At 43.9% G+C, this 22,473-nt stretch overlaps 2 protein-coding genes across 6 annotated transcripts in view; one reads left to right on the top strand and one right to left on the bottom strand.

The window, feature by feature from the left end:
• The first annotated feature begins 754 nt into the window (after nt 1-754).
• On the top strand, nt 755-18,067 carry Stim (stromal interaction molecule). The gene is made up of 11 exons (XM_076807078.1): nt 755-1,528; nt 2,258-2,397; nt 2,468-2,587; nt 2,672-2,784; nt 3,230-3,345; nt 3,408-3,577; nt 3,653-3,796; nt 3,873-4,040; nt 4,118-4,382; nt 4,644-4,718; nt 9,170-18,067. The coding sequence occupies exons 1-11, from the start codon at nt 1,321-1,323 to the stop codon at nt 9,673-9,675; spliced, it is 2,025 nt and encodes a 674-aa protein (XP_076663193.1). The 5' UTR covers nt 755-1,320; the 3' UTR covers nt 9,676-18,067.
• Rk (G-protein coupled receptor rickets) overlaps nt 17,759-22,473 on the bottom strand; it is a 38,308-nt gene continuing 33,593 nt past the window's right edge. For all 5 annotated transcript variants that reach the window (XM_076807073.1, XM_076807074.1, XM_076807075.1 and 2 more), the window contains one exon: nt 17,759-22,431. In XM_076807073.1, coding sequence (XP_076663188.1) covers nt 21,035-22,431 — 1,397 coding nt within the window. In that variant the 3' untranslated portion in view covers nt 17,759-21,034. The remainder of the gene's footprint in view (nt 22,432-22,473) is intronic.

The following is a 22,473-nucleotide window of genomic DNA, read 5'->3' as shown; positions in this document are numbered from 1 at the left end:
ATTGATTACACCTGAATAACATATTCAGTCTCCAATTTTTTTGGAAATTCCGAATTCCGGGATCTTCCCTTGTTAACTGCATTTTATTGAAACAACTGAAATACAATACAGCGAAATCAAACTAGGGTGTGTACAAAAACCGACTTTTCAGAAAACCGGTTTTCGAATTCCACTATTCTCAAAAAACCGCTATTCGAATTTTCACAAAAAATATAATTAAAATAGAAAATAAATATCTGTACTTATTTTTAAAAAATCGTTTTTTTTTTTAAATATTTAGGGAATATTTATTGAATTTTACAAATTTATAAAAAAAACGGTTTTTAAATCCGGTTTTTAAAAACCGACAAACCCTAAATCAAACAAATTTATTCTTACAAGCTATATATATAGGTATCGCGCATAATACGTAACACATATATAACAATGCAAACAGTGATCACCTTAAAATCCTTTACCTCTAAAAAGAAAACAATTATTAACAATTATTACCCGGTTTATACAATTATTAACCTCGCAATTGCGTATATAACACGTAAGTATATCCGAAAAAAGTTAAAAACGCTCAATTGCGATCCCCGCCACTGCGACGGGAAAACACGCCAATGGCAGGCAACTGGCTCGCACTCCCAGCGTGACAACATTCCCCCCTCCAAAGTGCAGCAAGGTGCAGCCAGCAAACCACTCGAAATGCTTGAAATGAGTAAATGACTTTTCGCGCTGCCTTGTTGCTGGCGATGCACCGCAGCGAGCAACAGCGACTCGCTCCCAGCTGCTCCTAGCCAATACCGTCGCCCGAGTGATCGCGCGCGCGGCCAATTGCGAATTTCCAATTATTGGCGCACAAGCTGAATGCGCGGGCTGAAGAATCGGGGAGAATGCTGGGTTTCCGATCTAAATTAATTATTTCCCGCAGCGTTGGTTCGTGGGCAGTGGCCTTGATATAGGAAAAACCCGTGTCGGCGGAGCCAGTGTACTTAATTGGATTAAAATCGTCCGGTCCGTTTCGTCGGGTAGGAGCGCGAAGATCTCGGACGTTGACCGACGCCCTGGCCTTGATGCGGGCCGACGATCGACGGTGCGCGCCAGCCAGTTATGGGGCTGCTGTAATATCGTGATCGTGTCTCGCGCGTGTTATGCGCTCGTCAGATTCTATCGCCACCCCGGTTCTGATAACTGTAACCTTGAGCGCGGTCACTATTGCGGCTCTACGTCAAAGGTGACAACGGGCCAAGAGCTAGTTATTCGGCTTCATTCGACTTGCAGCAGCTGTGCAACGGGGGCGCGAGGTGTCACTGACAAGGTGTATCTAACCTTAAAATGCGAGCATCCGTGATCAGCGATGCGACTCTACTGTTCGGGCTGCAGTTGTTGTATTGGTGTACCAGCACGGTAGACGCCAGCGGCGGGGCCCTTGACTCCAGCCCGAGCTATCAGTCCAGCTCCTCCGGAGGCTCACATTCCAAAGTATCAGCATTCTCTGCTACGCTCACCGATGGACTGGCACAGGCAGTGGCCCACGAAGCTGGTAAACTTCTTTCTCTATCGCTGGCTAATCCTCGCCTCTAACGCCAACAATCGCTTGCCTCGCATTCGTTCTGTTCTTCCTCGTATATCCTAGATTAATCTTGGATGCGGGTTATGTATGTGTGCTGGTGAACATGTATATGGAGGGATTGCGCGTACGATTACGCCGAATCGCAGTAATTGTATCGAGCTTTTTATAGGAATGGAGTAGTATAGTTGTTTGTATTGGATCCTCATTGGGAAATGTTGGCGGAGATTCTAGTAGTTACTTAATGAAGGAAGTACGCGATGCTCGGGTCGACGGGCAGTAATTGTACTTAAAATTCTAATAAAATCGACGATCCGAACGTTGCGTATTTCTCTTGGGAGGTGCGAGGAGGTTTTTATGAGTTTGATTATGTTTGAAGTAAGAGGCTTTGTTTTACTTTAATCTTCCTTTTCCTTTTGTGGATACAAGAAATGTGTTTATGATGATCATGTTACAGAAGAGATATAATTAATCTCGCATCGACTTGGTAACAACGCTCCGTTATGAGAATTCTACTTGTACCGTGCAAAATATATATTCGCCGCGTTGTCAGCTTTACATTAATACATTTGGAAGACAAGCTTCTCGGGTACACTTAACAACGGGTACAAATGCGGTCTTAATTGAAAGGCGCCTGCAATAACAAGCTCGGCATAATCATAAACACATACGATCAAACGTAGGCCGTTTAATTTATTACAGGTTCCGATACTTGTAACGATGACCTAGCTTGTCTTACAATGGCTTCTCATGATCGACTAGGTTTAGAAGCTATCAAATCACTCCATAGTCAACTAGACGACGATGCCAATGGAAATGTAGACCTTTCAGAGTCGGACGATGTGAGTATACCGCTGTTCGTTTGTTCATTCCATTCCGACTGATGAAAACACAACGATGTGTTCCTTGTAGTTTTTAAGGGAAGAGTTACAGTACGAAGCTGGGTATGAGAGGAGGCAGAGGGCTTTCCATCATAACGATGATATGCACATTAGCGTACGAGAACTTTGGGAGGCCTGGTTGAGGTCGGAGGTATCGTAGATGTTGTATTTGTCTCCGTAGCAATCGCAGCTTTCAGCAGCTGGAAATTACTTTATCGACGTATTGCCTCCGCAGGTCCACAACTGGACTATAGAACAGGCGTCCGAGTGGCTGTCTACTAATGTCGAGCTTCCTCAATATGTTCCTACTTTTATACAACACCGTGTAACTGGTGCTACGCTTCCAAGGTAAATTTGCTGTCGAGTATACTTACCTTGCATTGTATAAAACCCTGCGACAGAGCATTTCGTGTGCTGAGCATCCTCCATCAGAGGCGTATCTAGGGTGGGGCAACTGGGGCTCGTGCCCTGGGCCCCAATGCTGGGGGGGGGGCAAAAAAACCGAAAGAAATAGTGTTTCTTGAATAAATTTATTTGGATGATTAATATTAGTAGTTTACGTTTGTTATTCGCGTGCTTCGCATGCCTCTTTAGAGAAGCTTCGAAAAAAAACTTGCTTCACTTTTCGGCTTCATTTGCCTCTAACTTTCGTCTTTTCCGCCCTTCAGCTCCACTTTCTTTAAAAGGATTATCTAAATTCTATATAAAATGTTTTGTGTGATAAACGCTAATTCTACGCTTGCCCTAGGCACTGTTTACACTAAATACGCCACTGTCTTCCATTTACCTCCAGGTTGGCTGTAAACAACATGCACTACTTAAGCAATGTTTTGGGCATCAAGGACCCCATTCATAAACAGAAGATCGCCTTAAAAGCCATGGATGTAGTTCTCTTTGGACCGCCAAAAGGTAAAGATCAGGATGTTCCTTTCCATTCAAACCCCTTTTAAAAACAATCTTCCATGCTATAGATACTGGACACAGTGTTAAAGATTTGATACTGATAACGTTACTATTCGGAGCGCTTATTGGATGCTGGTACGCATATCAACAGAAGAAGAACTCGCAGAATCATCTCATCAGAATGATGAAGGACATGGAAAGCTTGCACAAAGCAGAGCTGGCTCTGGAAGACTTGCAAGTGCGTTAAACTCCACGCGCTAGCATCTACTTTTCGCTCGTTTTCGCGATTAACGCAGCACCGTGTCCTTTACAGAAAGAATTAGAGCGGGCACGAATGGAGCAGGAGAGTGCAACAACGGAGAAGCAGAATTTAGAGAAACGCCTGCAAGACGAAAGTATGGGGCTGCACGCTTCGTATTCGGATCTAGAAGTCTCCCAGTTAAAAGCAGAAATTGAAGTTAGCGCTGCGTATATTTCTACTCCCGGGATTCGGAATCGCTCTATTCCAGGTCTAATCGATTTCCACTTCGCAGATGCTAAAAGTTGAGTTACAACGCGCGGAAGGTGAACTCGAGGACAGGTGTTGGTCCCCGCCTCCAGGACTGCAACACTGGTTGCAATTAACTCACGAGATTGAGAATAAATCGTACACGAAGAAGAAGATATCGGCGGAGAAGCAGTTGCAACAAGCGCGAGAAGCGGTAAGATACTATACCGCTATAACTTTATATTACAATATAGACGTTTACTCCACGTCAGTATTAATTGCCTTTCCTAGTGCGAAAAATTACGAAAGAAACGATCGAGCTTGGTAGGAGCCTTCGTTTCGACTCACGGGAAGTCTATCGACGAGGTGGACAAGAGCATCGTCGAAGCGAGAACCTCGCTGAACGAAGTCACCGCGGAATTGCAGGAGAGGGTGCACCGCTGGAAGCAGATCGAGCTTCTCTGTGGTTTCAACATAATCAACAATAATGGGATAAGCTACTTGGAAACTGTTCTGTACAGAGGAACACCCAATGGGCGAGGCCTTGGAGTCAGAGGTATTTAAACTTCAGACCAGACACAGAATTTCTTGAACAATTCGAACAGCGGCATTAAATATTAATGCGGCTTGTAGCTACTATTAACATTTCGCTTATGTTTGGAGTGGTTGTGATAGCACGGGGAGCTCAGAGAAGGATCCCCTTCAGTTTCGCAATTATCATTTGATAGACCGACATTCCTACAGCGTGTTCATTAAGGAATTTCGCCTCAGACACGACAAATTAATGTGAATAATCGTGTGTAATTGATGTTTATAGGTCGGCTCAGTAGCCAAGACGACTTAGACGACGAGGCAAGCTCGGTGTACGCGCCATCATCGTGCGGTGCCGCAGGTAAGCTGGAAACGGACTTCCACGAGTATATAGATTGATATAACAAATGCTCAATTTGTACATACTGTTGTAACTTTATATGACGACTTATATACCCGCACATATATATATATATATATATCTTCCATTCTCCATCACGTGGATGACGCCTTCTAGATAAATAATTCACTAACTCGTTTGTCTTCCTGGTAGTAATTCTTCTGTGTTTCTCTTTTGGTCACATCGATAATTTCCCCGTTGACGGACAACGGTGTGACGTAGATACTCGTGAAGATCAGTCTTTTAAGCACCGTTCAACATATTTCTACTAAGTTTAGCCAGTCGTTGATGCGAGCTTGTACGAGCTTGCAGATAAATCGAAATTCTCATTTAGAATTCACGGGTTGCCTTAAATCTCAAAGTGGCGTATGCAATTTGAATCACTCATGCAAAGTTTCTTGTGTATTTAGTACCTCTAGACAGTTGAGAACATCCGTCGAAGGATGTTAGTGGTACTGAGGATGCGGATAGCTAATGTCACACATTACAGTAAAAGCTGCGTTTTATGAGAATAATATGTACGAGTATTTTAGAGTTGCCATGACAGTTGTTGCCGGAACTATCCTCACGGAATATATTATTACTTAAATATGCCTAGGGCAGAGATATACATACATTTGTATCGAGATTATGTTACTTATAGGAATTTGTTTAACAATTAAGAATACGCTAGCTATCAATTTTATTGTAAAAAGAAAAACGTTTTATTGAGTTTCACTAAAATCTGTTTCTTTATTTTAACGTCTATTCTCTGAAGCATTGCCGTAAATTATGGCACAGCGATTGTTATTATTTAATTCGGAGTACGAGTAATTGTAGAACTAACTTTAATTGCCTCGTAGGCTGTGTTAGACAAAGACATGTACACACGTACAATTTTCTTGTTTTAAGCTTGTTCGAAGTATTCGACTAACGATTACAGTGGTCTTTGATTTGGTGGCGAATTGTTATTAGGTGTCGAAGCACTTAGTACTCCTTTGCTCTGTTGCCATTCGACTCTAGGGGCCGAAGAAAGTTTACTTACCGGTTTCAAGCAAGACTAACGAAGCGAGCGCGATATATTGTTCATTTTGCGCATTGCCCAAAGCTTCTGACAGTTCAGCTGTCGCAGAATTACTCTTGCAATAATTTTCACAACTTCGACTGTGACAGCGTATCAGTATTCATGGTAGACGCATGGAACCTAAAGTGTAATTGTAGATGCCAAAGTAATGTGTGACATGAAAGCGACGTCTGCGATCAAAAGTATATCCTAATAGATGGCAATTCTCCTCTCTAGAATGACATTACGATTAATGTTACAGACGACTGACTTTTTTGCCCGAGTCCTCCAATCGGGATGTGTACAGGAAAAGGGAGGATTGAACGTTGGAATGTTCCCCTTTCCTAATACAGATTTGTCCAGTTTCACGAGGAGCCTGTCGACGAATCTTCCAATTTATTGTTAATACATGCGTAGAAGTTTATATTTACACGTACGATTTACAAAGTGGCGACGCCATTACACCAGAACAGGAAACATGACAAAATATTTTTGTAATTGAAATTTTCCGCGACACCTCGGAACGAACAAATAAACAGTTTATCTTTATAACAAATGTCGAAAGACTATGTGATATCACACAGATACGAATAATCTCATTGTTAATCGGTACACACGTGCGTCGCAGGAATGTTCCATAGCTTCTCTTTTTCCAAACGAAAGGAAGATGCCTGCAATCAGTTTACGGGACAAACGATCCAAGTAACACACGAATTAACAAACTAAATGTATTCCAACAAAGCTTGTACATGTTCCAAACGAAGCGTGCGTGCTGGATCGGCGAAGACCAGCGACAACAGTAATGAATCAGACTTTAATTGCCGACATACAAGGGTCAACTCGTGTCGCGACTGCTTCGATTCTCCTCCCCTCGGTAGTTATCTAGAATCTAGATCGTCGTAACTCTCGATCGTTCGCTGCTAAATCCCAAGGTGCATCCTAACCGACCCTGACGCGCTGTTCCTCCATAAACAGGCAATAGATTGTAAAAAATTAAAGAGTTCCGAGCGCGGTAATTGAAATTATCGCCTCGTTACCATTTAGCTCGTTTGCGACAGCACCGTGGATCCTCGTGACCGTCGCGCGATCTTGGTCGAATCAATCGGGCCGCCAAGTGCTTTAGCGACTCAAAAGGCGCGTTTCGTTTTGCCAGAGCCGCGGAAAAGGGATTGCGCAACGGTGGCTTTATTAATAGTTGGAATTAGAGCGCACGAGGGGCATCGGGATTGGATGTTAATTGAACGTCGCCGCTGGAGGTGGCGTCTCCTGCGAGAGAGCACCACGCGGCGCGTACGCCTGGGTCCCCATAAATTTCCACCGCAACCCCGGGAGGGCCGTTAATCTTACCACGAGCAGGAACGGCTGGCGCGCGCCCCCTCCGACCGATTTCCGTGATCCCAGTGGTTCCTGGGAATCCGGCGGTCATGCCAAGAAAGCGAATTCTATTTTCCTGGGGTGGAGACACACCCGGTCGCGTCACCGTTAATATTAGAGCCAATTAAAATTAGATACGACTGATTCGACCGAGGATTTCACGCAGGTGAGAATCTTCTCGGGCGACTCGAGGGGCGCGCGGGAATTGCGGCGCGAGGTCTCCTCCTTTTACGCTCGGCCACGCGGAGTGGAAACGCTGCGCCGCTGCTCCAAAGTACATCCGGGTGCGTCGCTCTTCTAGGGGGGACGGAACGGCGCGAGATAAGTGGGAGGAGGAGGCTTGGGAATGGCGATTCAGGGATCTTTGATCAATTGGGAGTTGTAGGGAGTGTTGGTTCGTTATAGTCGGGGCGAAGTCAAGTGACTGCTTGATGCCACTTCACCCGCTGTTGCACCACGCTAGAGGGGGAAGCTGAGTGATGGGAGTAGATCCATTCAGCATCCAGTTGGTTTTACTCGGACTGTAATGAGAGATTAATTGCTATTATTCTTATGCTTGATAGTTAATCGCTACTGTTACCAATGTTCCTGGTTTCACTGATCGTTGATAGTCAACGCCAAAGAAACTCTCATGATATGTGATGTTACTGTAATATGGCAACGTATCGCTGGACAATTGGAATGTATTACATAGGAGGACAGTAATCGCAGTGCATCGAACAGCTTCTGCCACCTGTTTTCGCTAACTCGTAGGGGTAGAACGGTACGAGTATCTTCCTGATTAACACGTGTGTACCCAAACTCTTGAACAGTAGCTAGTACGCAAGTTTATATATGAAGAGAGAAGAATCTATACGTTAACTCTGATATAACAACTTGTTACCCCCACCCAGATTGTGTACAATTTATAGTTAGCAGTTAATAAATCAAGCAACATGCGAGAAAACCAAGAAACCAACGAGCCTTGTTTGTATGACCTAAGCCGCGGAGAACGCCTCTTCGCGTCTCGCTAATACGATCGATTAATCACTCGAGTATGTAGTTTTAATTTCCTCGGCGTTGAAACGAAGGAATCGTTATTAAGCGAGTACTGATAGCATCGAGCGTCCATCGTTGTCCGCGACAGATGCTCTCGAAAATTTGTAACAGCACGATCGTGTCTTCGGAAGCTTTTAGACTCTTATCTAATGCTTTGAATACTTTTCATCGATGCTTTTCTTCAAGCTTGACACTCTAGAAATTTTTCTGTCTTCTTGTTTAGTTATTAGCAGAGCTGTAAAGTTAATCATCAACATTTCTGGAATTAGACTCATTTCCCTAAGTAGATATAGAAATGTAATCAGCTCTTTGTGGTTCAATGGCAGCGATAGATTAGATAACGAACCTCCAGCAGATTAAAACTACGTACTCAGTATGGTGGCTCTCACTGTTCCAATAATTCCGTGTGTATTTAAGTATCAAGCTACGAGATCCTTTCACCTACGTTTCTTATCTCTACCTTTCAATCAATGATTGCAATCTCTAACGCATGCAGATTGTTTCCCATATCTTCAGTGCGTAGAATCTCAATGATCAATTGCAAGGAGATGCATTGGAATATCAACATATTCGCAGGCCATCTTTCCGCAAAGTACGGTGCTTTTACATACGGGTGTAGAATATAAACAAATGCTCCCAATCTTATCTCGTTGATTCTGCTTCCTCCTCTTATCTTCTAATTCGCACAGCTTCCAATGTTGCATGGAATTATTTCTCATGAACCTAACGAACACAAGAGAGCAGCTTTAAATTACAATTCCTCCAAAGAAGTGCATTAAATCCTGCATAAGTCATTAGCTAACGATCAGAGACATCAACTCAATCTAAAACAGGTTCCACCACATTCCTGAGTCCCCTCGTAGACCCACGAAGGAACTAGAGTCCCAGGCAAAGCACATAAAAAAAACTTGTTCGCCAAACTATCCGCCCCGATGATGATGTTCCTCTTGATCCACAGGTACCCTGGAGAGCCTGGCGTGGAAGGAGTCCTCACTGCCTCCAGACTCGTCCAGCAGCGAGACAGGGAAGGACACGCCACCGGAGAGCAGCGTGGTGCACTTCATCGTTGGGGATGGCTCCGACGAGCCAGTGAAAGCAGCCAGCAGGGAGAAGAGCGGTGGGATAGTGCGCTCCCACAGCCAGGACACCAACATGCTCCTGGGGGTCGACGACAAGATCCTCTCAGCATTCCTGTCGAAGACATCCTACTCGGAGAACTCGCTGGACTCAGCGGAGCGATCCGGGCACCAGAAGTCAGGTCAGCCTTTAACATCGACGGCGACGGGCACGACGACCACGGGGAGCCAGAGGAAGACGCTGAGGGAGCTGCCGACGGTGATGTCCGTGGACGACGAGACGCTCTCCACCGACTCGAACTCGACCGCCGACAACGACGAGCTGAAACGGAGGCGCAGGAAGATCCTGTTCCCCCCGTTCAGGAAGAACAAGACGAAAGTCACGTGATGACGCCTATCACGTCACCGCTAGTCACGTAAAAATGGCGCATCGTTCAATTATTCCTTTACTTAAAGAAAAAAGAGAAAGAAAAAAAAAAAAAACAGCTAACACACTTGCGGATTCATCGGTCGGTCGAAGCCGCGACGCGCACTTAACGGCTCGTCCCCCCTCCCCCCGCGTTGGTAAAGAAAACGATCGATCGTTTAGCGATCTTAGATAAGGTCGGGTAGTGTACATGCATACACGTGCAGAGACGCGTGTATAGAGAGACAATGTCGTAGCCGGGTAGAACATCCGCGGGAGCTGGTTGGCCCGTGGTTCAGGATCGGCCGATCGGTGGCCCAGGATGCTAGCAGAGTTGGCCCGTGAGTCTTGGGGGGGCTGTGGAGTGTTCGTGGGATTAGTACTGTATTGTGCGCCGAAGAAAGTTTAGAGAAATGAAAGTATAGAATTTTTCGATGAGTCTAATAGTCGGAGAGGTTGATCGCTCTGTTTGCCATTCTTCCAGGTGTCCTGCGATGTGTGATGAAATATTCCAGGAAGTGTTCTTCGTCTTCCTGATCGCAGAGCTCAAGCAGAGTTAGAAGCTCGTTTCTCAGTGGGCTGAATTTTGAACGAAGGATGTTCAGGTCCCATTGGGCCAGGCAGGTCCTTCTGTTCTTCCATATGTCCTAAATGCTGTTGAAAGAATCGTTTCTGAAACAAACTGGTCAATTCTGGTAGGTTCCTGGCGACGTGTATAGTTAGCGAATCTTGTATGTCTTGTAATATAGCGATGGTTATCATCCACGTAAGGTGTCCGTGAACAGCTGCGCCGAGAAGCACAGCTCGGTGAAAGCTAGGAGCTTTTCAAATGCAGAGGGCGCAGCTGTTGCCCTTACAAATTGTATATTTGTGTATTATAGAAGAATATTGCGAGGAGTCTATGTTGATAAGAGATTGTATGATGCCAGAGTAGATGAGAGGGTGGACATATCGAACCAAATAAATGATGCGACAGTAGTAGCACAATATGGATGATCATTAGTTAAGTAGACAGGGACAAATAAGAAGGCCAGCTAAAAATGAAGTCGATTTCTACGAATCATGTTCTACTCGGCTACTATCACGTAGGGTGTTTCTGGTGCCCCGGTGTGCTCCCATTTTGCCAAATTTTCATTCTCTCCGACAAATCAGGGTTCGTCCAATATACCAGCAAGCAATGTCTGACGTAGGTAACTAGATTTATCCGTTTATAAGCTTGCCAAAATTCTTCAGTCATGACAATACGTTGGCTCAGGGCTGGGCGATGAACTTCCTTGCTCGAATATTCCCTCTGAAACATCTGTTTCTGCTTCGACACAAAATGAAAAGTTGCTCTGTGTCCCTTTTAATCTCTTCTTCGGGCTCTTACAAGGGAACATCCGGAACCGGAAAATTAAAAAAATTCTGAAACTTTGTGAATATGTAGGGGATTTCCTCCTGATTACTACGCAATTTTTGTTTGCTGTTCAAATTCACTCCAAGGGGGTGAAATTAACTCCTGAAAATTCGGCTATTTTCCGATTGTGCGTTGTACCTCGTAAACTATAAGAGATAGAAAAAAGTTTCAAGACAAAAGTTACTTCTTTCAATTGGATAAGAAAAAATTATTTTACAGTTCGCGAGTTATAACACAAAATCGGAAAGTAGCCGAAGTTTCAGGGGTTAATTTCAGCCCCTTCGAGTGAATTTGGGCAGCAAACAAAAATTGTGTTGTAATCAAGGAAATTCCCTACGTATTCACAAAGTTTCAGAATTTTTTGAATTTTCGGGTTCGGGATCTACCCTTGTTTCTACCCTCTATCATGTAATGTCTCTCTAAATTAAATGAATCTCAATTCTCTGCTCATCATGTTCTTCATTGGCTATAACTGTTGTAGCGTTATGTCTCTCTAAAGTATTGAAACAATACGGTAAGTTGTCTACTGGTCACTCTTGCCCTCTCTCGGGCCTTCCAAGTACTTTATATCATTCACCTCGCAACTTCAAATTTAACAGCAATCTGTTCCCTGGAGTAGTAGCTTAATTTATCATTCCTATTTATTCTCATCTTAAAGGCCAGTACAAGCTACTCCTGAACCCCTTCGAAAGACCACCCTTCCAGTTCTTCCATGACTCGGCCTAAGTTTCAAGCAGTCATCAGCAAACGCTTCCGATGAATCTCTTCCATTTATACCGAGTATTACTGCACTCCAATCGCAAGACATTTATCCACGATCGCCGATTCCTGCGTCAGACCCCCAATACATTATTCTTCATTGGCGAAAATGAAATTCTAACGCACCAAGGCTTTCCGTTTCTCTGTTCTCTTTCTTCCACGACGACGCTAGTGATAATCCTTAGATCGTAACCCCTTTACGACCCCCCTTCTTTCTTCTTTTCCCATCGACTCTGTCTAGGCTTCGGTCATTGTACATGCTGGGCACAAACTCGACGCCCCTACATCGAGGTATCCCCCTCCAGTTTCGCGGTTCGAGCGCTTCTGTCTCCTTCGCGGGACGTTTGAAACCCAGGGACCTTGAAACCTCCGGGTGGATTCTCGCGTATACGTTTTGAGGAGCGTGCTAGCTCTGCGGACTGTTTCGATGCAAGGCGAAGCATGGGGTAGTCCTAACGTATTAGAAGGTTTCTTGTTGCAGAAACTAAAGTATCAATATCGTGAGAGATCACTGGCTTTAAATGAGTAATTCTCATCACAAATAGCGTTGTAATCTTACAAGGGAAGATCTCGAACCCAGAAATTCAAAAAATTCTGAAACTTTGTGAATATATAGGAGATTTCCTCCTGATTACAACGCAATTTTTGTTTTCTGCCCAAATTCACCCTAAGGGGGTGTAATTGACCCCTGAAAATCAGGTTATTTTCCGATTTTGTGTTGTAACTCGCGAACTATATGAGATAGAAAAAAAGTTTCAAGACAAAAGTTACTTCTTTTAATTAGATCTATCATTTGGTAAAAGAAAATTATTTCACAGTTCACGAGTTAAAACACAAAATCGGAAAATAACCGGATTTTCAGGGGTCAGTTACACCCCCCTAGAGTGAATTTGGGCAGCACACAAAAATGGCGTTGTAATCAGCCGGAAATCCCCTACATATTCACGAAGTTTCAGAATTTTTTGAATTTCCGGGTTCGGGACCTTCCCTGTTAGCATGAGCGTCCGGTAGAGGGGGGAGCAAAAGGGGCAGTTGTCCCCCCTGGCTTTTGAGAAAAAGTCGCTTATTTTTCAAAACTGATTTTTATTAAGTTTACACTAAAAAAAGGGAATATTTTTAAATTTCGATTTTAAATTTTTAATTAAATTGGCACCATGAAATGGGTTAAAAAAAGCAAGAGGGATATATTTTTCTTTACCATCATCCCAAACTTGCGCCCCACCCACCCCCTGGGAAAAAAGTCTCCGGACGCCCCTGCTTGTTATTGCATTATATTCTTAACTGCGGACGTGATAGAATAATAGTAGCGGGACTTAAGAATCCCAGAGTCGCGCGGCAAAAAGTTACATTGGATGTTAGATCTTTCTCATGCTTCGCCGGCAATCTCGGTCTCCTCTCTGCTCAGGGAATGTTCTTAGCGGAACTTTGCCAGATTGAATTTCATCGTTATCCGAGCCGCATGTGTTTCACCGAGCGGCCGGAAGCGCGTCCCGCGGGCCTCGACGACCGGGCGACCGAACCAAACCGAACTCCACTCGGGACTTTTTTGTATATTTGTAAGAAGCTAACGATTATAGGCACGCGTATATTCTAAAGTAGTCGATAAAAGAGCGTATACGATAAGGACAGCCGTCGAACGATATCTTGTAATCCCATGAGTTGTTTCGGAGAGCAGACTTCCTTCGGTGATGATTATTGCTCCGTAGCGTAGAAATTCTTATTTGCCAAAGATCCTCCGATGGTTTCTGTTGGTACCAATTCGTGGCCTTGGTGACTTTCCTTGGAAAAGAATGAAAGAAGCTGTTTAACGTTACTTATGGGATCCCTCGGTAGATAGCCCCGCGCGGGACCGTAGTCGGAACAAAATCAAATTGACTGTTACGAAGCCGCTTCGCCCACCGTGCTGGGCCAGTTGGCTTCGCTGCGACTCGCAGCACTGGAATCCTTTGAGGTCCAGCGTCATTCATCGCTGTCGATGGAATTGTACATAGAGCGCTGTTGAAAAGCAATATCTTCTAAGGCTCTTCTTTCTGTTTTAGACAAACTTGTATTAAGAAATTTGTAAGTATTATTAGATTTATAGCGTTCGACCGCGGAGGTTGTTTGAAAGTCCCGGAAGAGAGGAGGGACCTCAGGGGATTATAATAGTGACGAAGGAAGGTGACGAAGAGCAATTCGTGCTTACCCCGCACGGCGGAAGCGTAGGAAATTTATATCGCGACAGGTTCGATTCAAAAGGCATTTTCAAGGGTCGCGTGCACCGTTTTAAAACTCGCGTGTGTCGTCCAATTCCCCTTTTATTTTCAAGTCTCGACCGATAGTATCGCGACACCCGTTGTACTTCACTTCTTAGACGTTTAAAGGATTAGAGGTTAACTTATTATTGCTCCCCTGTTCCCTGTTGCCTCGTCGGGGTAAGCAGGGGCACAGACGTAGTACGGAGTGGTTTCTTCCTTATCACTTTTTCTTTCTTTTGTTTATATATATATATTGTATTATGTATAGAAGCTTAAGGTGAGGCTGGAACTCTCTGAAACTTGTATATCTACGTAAGGGATAGTGTGATAAATTTTACTGGAGTACTGTCAGCATTGTCGGAGGACGTGCAAGTCGCTAGGCAATTATAACAGGCGTCGTAGCCCTTTCGTCGATTGCTTAACTCTCCACGGGTCGATTTCCCCTCGGAGCGAAGGAATTATATGAAGTGCTAATGAAGTCAGTGGCTCGTTTAATTTAAAGTCTGCGGAGCACACGCTCAGAGGGGGAAATTGGAACTGTGGAGAGTCCGAGCGCACGCTCGTTATTCAATTTAGTTTTACGTGGTTCCAACACGAAGGAACCAAAACGCTGACCACCACTTCCGCTTTGTCTTCTCTTGTGCTACCCGATGTATCCGTTTAATGTTTACCTGGCGTGTATTCCGATTTCACTGAAAGTAGTTGGATTTGGTTGACACCGTCGTGGTCACCGTAAGTTTCCCACGTGTACAGCGAGAATTCACTTCTTCCACGCGACCACGCGCATTCCTTTCACTGGCTTTATCGTTCCGGGTTCACACTTAGCGCGCTCCTCTCCTAAATGGCAAATCGACACATTTGTATCTCAGAGCTGGTCGAGCGAACACTGCTGGGTTCGACTAGGACGACAGACATTATGAACGAAGCATGGATGTTGAGGAGTTCCTGTGGCCTGGGGTTTTTGGGATTGATGTTACTCTAAGCTTCTAGGTGTAAATTGTCTGCGATGGCACAGAGAATCAGTGGTGCACTCTGGATTTAATCTTGGGGGGAGTTCAGTTGAAGGGATACAAATATTTTCACTGCGAATTTAAAATCCATTAGGTGATTATAGAAGTTTCTTTAAAGAATAAAATCCAGTTCTCGTTTCTTTTTACAAAGCGCTTGCATCACTTCAGTCGTGGCTACATTAATCTCTTTTTTCTTTGGGGGTGCCCAGAGCCCTTGGCTTCCCTCTCTGAGTGCGCCACTATAGCGCATACACAGAATATTTTTTCAGAAGTATACAATTTGTAGCTGGAAGTCTCGAGAGTAAATCTTCGCTTGTAATCTCAATGGCCATTGGGATTCTCTACAACATTGCTGTTTGTTAAGTAAATTAATAGTAGAGCAATATAAAAGAGCAATAGGCGGAGTTTAAAGTTTGAAGTTTCATGGACCAAGTTCAATTTAAGTACATAACAATAATGAGAGCGACAGTTGAAAGGATCGTAAGATTCGATTGGCTCGATTAGTACATAGTAGAATTTACAAAATCGTTGTAATCAAGAGTCTGGAAGTTTTGAAGTTTAATTTTGATGTGTTAATACACTGTTTGCTGATCAAGGTGACTGTTGCCAATTTGGTTGTACTCGGACAGATAAAAGACTTTGCGACTTGATGGTTGAAACATCCTAGCATTTGTTGAGTCAGCAATTAAAGGGTCTAAATGCGCTCGAAAATGGGAAAAATTATTGTCCAAACACTACGAGAGACTGGTAAATTAAATGTTGTTAAACTGTATTTTAGAAAAATATAGCGTTGTAAAGCTTGTCACGACACACACTTTTTCTATTTACCGTTTGTTCAGTTAGCACTTAGGGAGTGCTAAGACTGCTAAGTAGCGGATTATACGCAGCTCCTGACTGTTATATTGCCATATCTTTAACAATTATTTATTAATCAGTGTGGAAATTTTTGAAAATCTTCCTTGTGTATTAAGGAAAAACTTTGTCGCTGCAAGTTGTATGTAGCTCAAAATTGCTTCGACACTTTTTATTAGACACACGTTCAGTATTACTTTTTAATTTAATATTATTATCTCTTTTAACATAAGGGTTTTGGGCATACACTTCACGGCTTCGCTAGAGTTTTCTGAAGTTATGTTTTAAGTCTCATAACGATCCCTTAACATATACTCAAGTTACCGCAATTTATGTTTAAAGAAATATTGACTACGTGCGATGAAATTTTTTTTTATTTATAATTTTTAGCTCGAATAGTAATGAATGGATAAACAAACTGTAAATAGAAAAAACATGTGTCGTGTCGAGCTTTACAACAGTGTATTTTGTAAAATATAGTTTGACATTTAATTTTCCAATCTTTTTTAGCGTTTGGACAATAATTTTTCGCATTTTCGAGTCTCAACATTGAGTCTCGCTGAACATGAAACACTGTAAAGAATTAATATGTCCTCAAGTTCAAGTGTAGGAGTTAAGAGTGATCGCGAAAGATTGAATATCGTGTCTCCCCTTCTTTGAGGGGATAGCCTTTGAACCGGAAGGTTAATTAACCGATCATCGATCTCTCGCGACACGACTTTCTCCACGAGAAAAACGAATCAAAAATTGAGACCGTCCTAAAAGCAGTGCACCGTCCTCGGGCAAGAGTAGTTTCCTTGTGCGATGTCAATTGGCGGGAAAAGGGAAGATTAGCGCGATCTACAAATGTATAATGAAATTTTTATCGGTCGTTGGACTGCTCGATGAGAAATGGCTAACGTCGCTCGAGGGGTGGGTGGGTAATCAGAGCGAACAACGGAAATATGTGTACGAGAATAAAATGTGTCAGCTTCGTTTAATGTCTTAGTTTGTGTTGACCCGTTAAGTACCAACTTTCAAGCTGTCTTCGATCGTTGAACGTAAGAAACAGGGATGGAATGATTGGAAAATATACGAAAATCAGGGAAGAAACTTTGGAGAAACTTAGTGGCTCGTTGAACAGCGCCGTTGTGCCTAATCCAAGATGGCGGGGAGTTTAACTTCGAATCTCGACTCGGATTCTTAATTTTCGCGTATTATAATTTGGCAGAATTTCGCAGATTTCTTTCTATAGGTAGTAAAAGTTTGAGTGTTCTGTGTTAGAGAAATTGGAAAGAAACACTGTCGCCCACATGGGGGAAAGAGATTTAAATTTTGCATTCGAAAGTGGAATAAGTCGACTACAGCGCCATCTGGAGTTTTGGCAATCCACCCTTGTTCAAGCTAACGGTTTATTTAATTAAGAAGCAGAAGTTGGTACTTAATGGTTAGAAAAGGGCCACGCGTAGATTTTTATTCTGTAGGACCTTCGAGCAATGCGTTTTATATTGCGAGTGACATTTAGAAGGGACAGTTTTTCAGATTTTGCGTCTCGCTAATGTTGTATCACATCGTATTGAAACCTGACTCCAGTTCACTAATTACTAGTAGACACAGAGTGAAAGAGTGTGTGTGGGAGAAAGGGTGCGTGTGCAGTTTGGAAAAAAAGGTTCACGTTACTTCAGAATTTATAGACACTGCTGGCCAAAAGTATGGAACCAGGTGGCGCTGGGGGGTCGATTTGAAAACTGAATACTTCCCGCGTCTGCGCGCGCATATCACTTTTGAATTTAAACACACGTTCGCATCGCTTCTCTTATGCTTCTTTTAAAAACAACAGCACTGTTTTTATGAATAATTATCACGATTAATTTAAATAATTACTAAACTGTTATTTTTCATCTACCACGAATATCACGTTAACAATAATTCACGTGGTCTCGTACTTCTGACCAGTGGCGTAGGCGTCCGCGCGAACACGCTGGACGTATTATTCAAAGTTGAATTTATTTTAGATAAGTATTTAAATTATTCCTACTATTACTATTATATTATTGGTCGCCATTTAAAGGCGCGACAAGTCTTCCTTGTAATGCAACAGATTTTTCAAAAATAAAGAAGTTTCAACGAGAAAAGCCTGAGTCAGTTTCCCTCCCATTTTTTTCAGTCTTATACCTTGCTCGATCTTACAGGGAACGGCGGAATTGCCACGCTGACAGACCCATTTTACATCGTGATACGCGGTTTTATTAGAAAATCGTTATTAAATACGTCGGACCGGACACACGCGAAACGCGCTCCGTCAGAGGGCGAAATTATCGAAGAAGTGGACGCAGCACCGGTGGCTGCGAATAAATCATAATAATTCAACAATGAATGGAGTCGGTGAATGGTAATACTATGCGTCTCTACGGTGTATAAACATTTGCACACTACAAGGTGGTCCAGTATTATTCATCGCTGCTATCTGGATATCTCCAAAACTATGAGTGTTACAGAAAGCTGTTTTTAAAGAAAAATTTCAGAGCTCAGATGATACCACATTACGGTGATCATGTTTCTTTATTTTTCCTCAAAGTTCATGTGTAAAAGATGTTCTAATTGCGATTGCGAAGATGGCTTTCATATGCCTTAGACACTTTAATTTATAAGCAAAGATTATTGAATTAGATAGTCTTCGTTAAAAACATATTTCGAGGGCCTTCATACATTTGAAGATATCTGAGCGAGAATAGCCACCAGGCCACCCCATATAACGATCTTATAATAGCTTTTAAACTAGAACGAACTAACTGCAATCTAATAATCAAGTAACTAATTCTTCTTATCGTTCACCTCGATAATTAATGAACGTAACAATGATCACGTGATACTAAGGTGGTCTATAAATTCACAGAGTTAAACCTTGTGATTCGCCTCTACTGTTACTAAGTCTTAATTAAGTAGCTTATCATTAGTAACAGTACATTTTAAACACATTAAATAGTTGGCAGTTTTCTGAATTGATTTTGTGGTGTTGATATAAAGGCAGTCATGTATATTTATGTAAAATGTACATTCGGTAGTGAATTTTCAACAGTTTCGATAGTAAATTTCTTTCTGCGTAAATTCATTGAAATGCCTAGCGAGAAGTTCTGAAACTTCTCTGGAACGTTATTCATCCAGGAATTTATCGACCACCGTAATTAATAACAGGCTGTAGTGTGTTCAATAAATTAATCGTTTACTACTAGTGTCGCTGAACTTGTGCCCGGTTGTTTCAGCTAAAATTCGACTCCAACATTACAGGGACGAATTGTATAAACCTTCAGTCTTATATTAACGCGAAAATACACTTATTAACAATTTAAATACAATGGATCCTCCTCGAATACTGATCTCGTAATAAAAGATCCTTTCCAAAAGAAGCGCTTCGAGTTCCTGTTGAGCTGAGTATTCTCATTAAACGGTAGAAAAGAAACCACTGTGTGTCCTTTTAATTTATCAATAAATACTTTCTCGCTCTACGTTTAATCGAGAACTATGCAGAACGTCGAGTTCCTCGTCACAAGTTTAATAAAGTTACTATCTCCGAGGCCCCTCTAAGGCGAGGGACCTCGAAGAAATTGACCAGGCTAGGAATCTTTCCTTTTTAATTTGTTTGGACGTGTAAAAGAATCCTGTAACTTCCTCATTAAATTACATTATGCTATCGAACCAACGTATTGACTGCCATTGTAAAATATTAACAGCGTAAAATCTCTGGGTGCACCGAGATTAAGGGCACCTCAGCCAAGTAAGGGGTCGTCCTTAAATTACGTAAGGGTAATTTTAGTGATTCCGTACTCCCTCCCTCCCCTAGTATAAGAATTCGTAAGATTTGATATTGGAACTCCCTCCTTACGTAATATTTTTTACATTTAATTTTTTCAGTTATTAAAATTCTGTTAAAGATTTATATAATTCATTTAACTCGGTTTCGTGGAATTTAAACTAAATCTTCTTTTCTGGAACATTAATGATAGAATTTGTATTTATTGAAAATTAGGTTGAAAAATATTACGCAAGACGCTACCTGACTCCCCTCCCCTTCTGTAAGAAAACGTAAGAAATTCGCGGCCCCCCCCCCTAAAAAGCCTTACGTAATTTAAGGACGACCCCTAACTCAATATTTACAGCAACTTTCAAATATATTGATCGAGAAAGAAGAAATAGGCGTCGAAGACTAATCAGTTATTTAAAAGGGGCACGTACAAAACATCGATGCATTCTCAGGCCTCTGTAAATCTAGGCAGTCAACATGTTAAAGGCTACCAGTCCTAGAAACGTGGTAAACCCATGGCAGTAGCTAAAAAGTGTGACTATTGTATACTATCGACTGTACGTTGCTGATGCAACCAGGTCGATTACACGCATGTAACGGACGGCGGATGAAAGTAGGTGGATCTCCTTCGTTTCCGCTTCGGTCAGCTACGAAGTTACTTCGTTGCGTCTACCAAAACTCGCATAAATAATATTGTACAAAAGGAATAAAAGCGGCGCCTCCTCTTTCAACGCTTTGCTGAGCCAACAGATGAATTCTCCATGGACAAGTGTGAAAGGCAGACTCGGATTACGACCTTAAAGGCCCTAAGACTTTGAGGCCCCCTCATACAGGGTGATTGAACGCGATGTACGATTTCTTAGCCATTTCCGAGAATTGGACTAAAGTGTTCCTAACAACAGTTAGATTTTAAAATTCAAAAATTGCTATGGTGCCTTTCTCCTGATGGCTCAAGCACGCGCTATGTCGCTCACTGGTTAATGCAGTATTAATGAAAGGAGAAGACGTTGAAAGAAGAGACCTCGCTGAATCTTTCCTCCTCATCGCGCTCGATGCGGTTCTCGGCAACGAAAGTCGATTAAATCTACAGGCTGACGCTTCCTTGCTCGTTGGTACTCGCAGGTGGTGCGCCCGCAGCCCTCAAAATATCCACATGCAATTAACAATCACGCTGGGAGAAATTAATACACTCAGCTACGACTCTCGGAACTCTTAATACTGAAACCACCATTCTAGAGCAACGAGGCCCGTCTCCTCGGCCCACCCTAACCGCCTGAACCCTGGGAGTTCCGCAGGTACAGTGTCTCTAGTTCTGCGGCGTATTGTCGTCGTCCTGCTGGTCGCTGGTCTCAGCTGCGGAAGGTATGGTCGCGAGGAGCCTGACGGCCAGTCTGCCAGGTGATCCTGGCGGCTCTGGCTCCTGGATGGCCAGCTGCCGCGTCAGCCTAGGCTTCGACCTGGCCGGTCTGGGCGTGTTCCTGGCGGTGATCTCCAGGGAAGCACTCGACCTGGAGATCCTCCAGGTGCTGGTGCTGGCAGTGGTAGCCGAGCCCGAGGAGTCGTTCCTCGACGAGCTGAGGTTGGAGTCTTGAGACGGTTTCCTGGTGATCAGCCAGGAGGAGGCTCTCCTTTTAGGGTCCAGCAGCCTCAGCGGGATACCGCAGTGGTGCGTCTGCCTCCAGGAGTCCGATCTCGACGAGGAGAAGTTCTCGCTGGAGGAGACAGAGGAGGCCCTCTTGTGCTGTTTCTGCTGGATCTCCGCGATCTGGTACGCGTACTGGTCGCTGCGCGCGTGCCGTGGCCTCGTGTCCTTGGCGCAGGGCCACAGTATCCTGGTGCCCCACCTCCGGTAACCGGAGCACTGGCCGGACTCGAGGAGCCTTGAGTTGCAGGCGCAGGGCGTCTGATTGTCCCTGGACGACCTGTCCACCAGGCTGTTGGTGTTGACCGGTGTCTGCCGGTTGCTGAAGTTGGAGCTGTGCCTGCACCTGCCGATCCCCCTAGTCACCCTGGACTCCTCGATCGCCTTGCATATAAGCACGCAGTCCTTCTTGAACTGTTTCGTGAGTATAGCGTACAGGAACGGATTGCAGCAGGAGTTCAGTGGCAGCACGAACACGGCGAACACCTTCGCCTGCTCCAGGGACACTAGTTGCAATCCGAACGTGGCAGTCAGGGAGAAGAACGCTATGGGGGACCAGCAGAGGAAGTCCGTGAACACCAGCAGGGCCATCCGCTTGGCTATCCTGGAGTCGTTGGAGTTCCAGGCTTGGGAGCCTCTGATGGCGCAGTACATCTTCAGGTAGCATCCCATCAGTATCAGAAACGCCACTCCGTTGATCAGCATCAAGAAGAGCACGTAAGTAAGGGCCGCGTTCCCGTTGGTCTCGAAGGGCAGGCATATGGCGAACTTCCTGTAGTCAGACACGCCGACCAGTGGCAGGGTAGCCATCGCCAGAGCGAAACACCAGCCCACGGTCATTATATAACCTGCGTGCTTCAGGGAGAGGCGTTTATTCAAGTGCATCGCGTGCGTTATCGCGTAGTTCCTCTCCAGAGTGATCACCGCCAGCGTATACACGCTCAGCTCGGAGCTGAGGACACCCAGGAACCCGGCCAGCTGACATCCGGCCGAGGTCTGCCAGGGGATGGCGTACATGCGGAATTCGCCGAGGGTCGAGGCGTCCACCACAGCCAGTAGACCTGGAATCGCGCGGTGTCAGCGTTCTTGGTAATCGGTGCAGT

The sequence above is a fragment of the Andrena cerasifolii genome, chromosome 2, assembly GCF_050908995.1.
Source record: "Andrena cerasifolii isolate SP2316 chromosome 2, iyAndCera1_principal, whole genome shotgun sequence".
Taxonomy (NCBI): Eukaryota; Metazoa; Arthropoda; class Insecta; order Hymenoptera; family Andrenidae; genus Andrena; species Andrena cerasifolii.
This window is presented reverse-complemented; position numbering and strand designations above follow the sequence as displayed.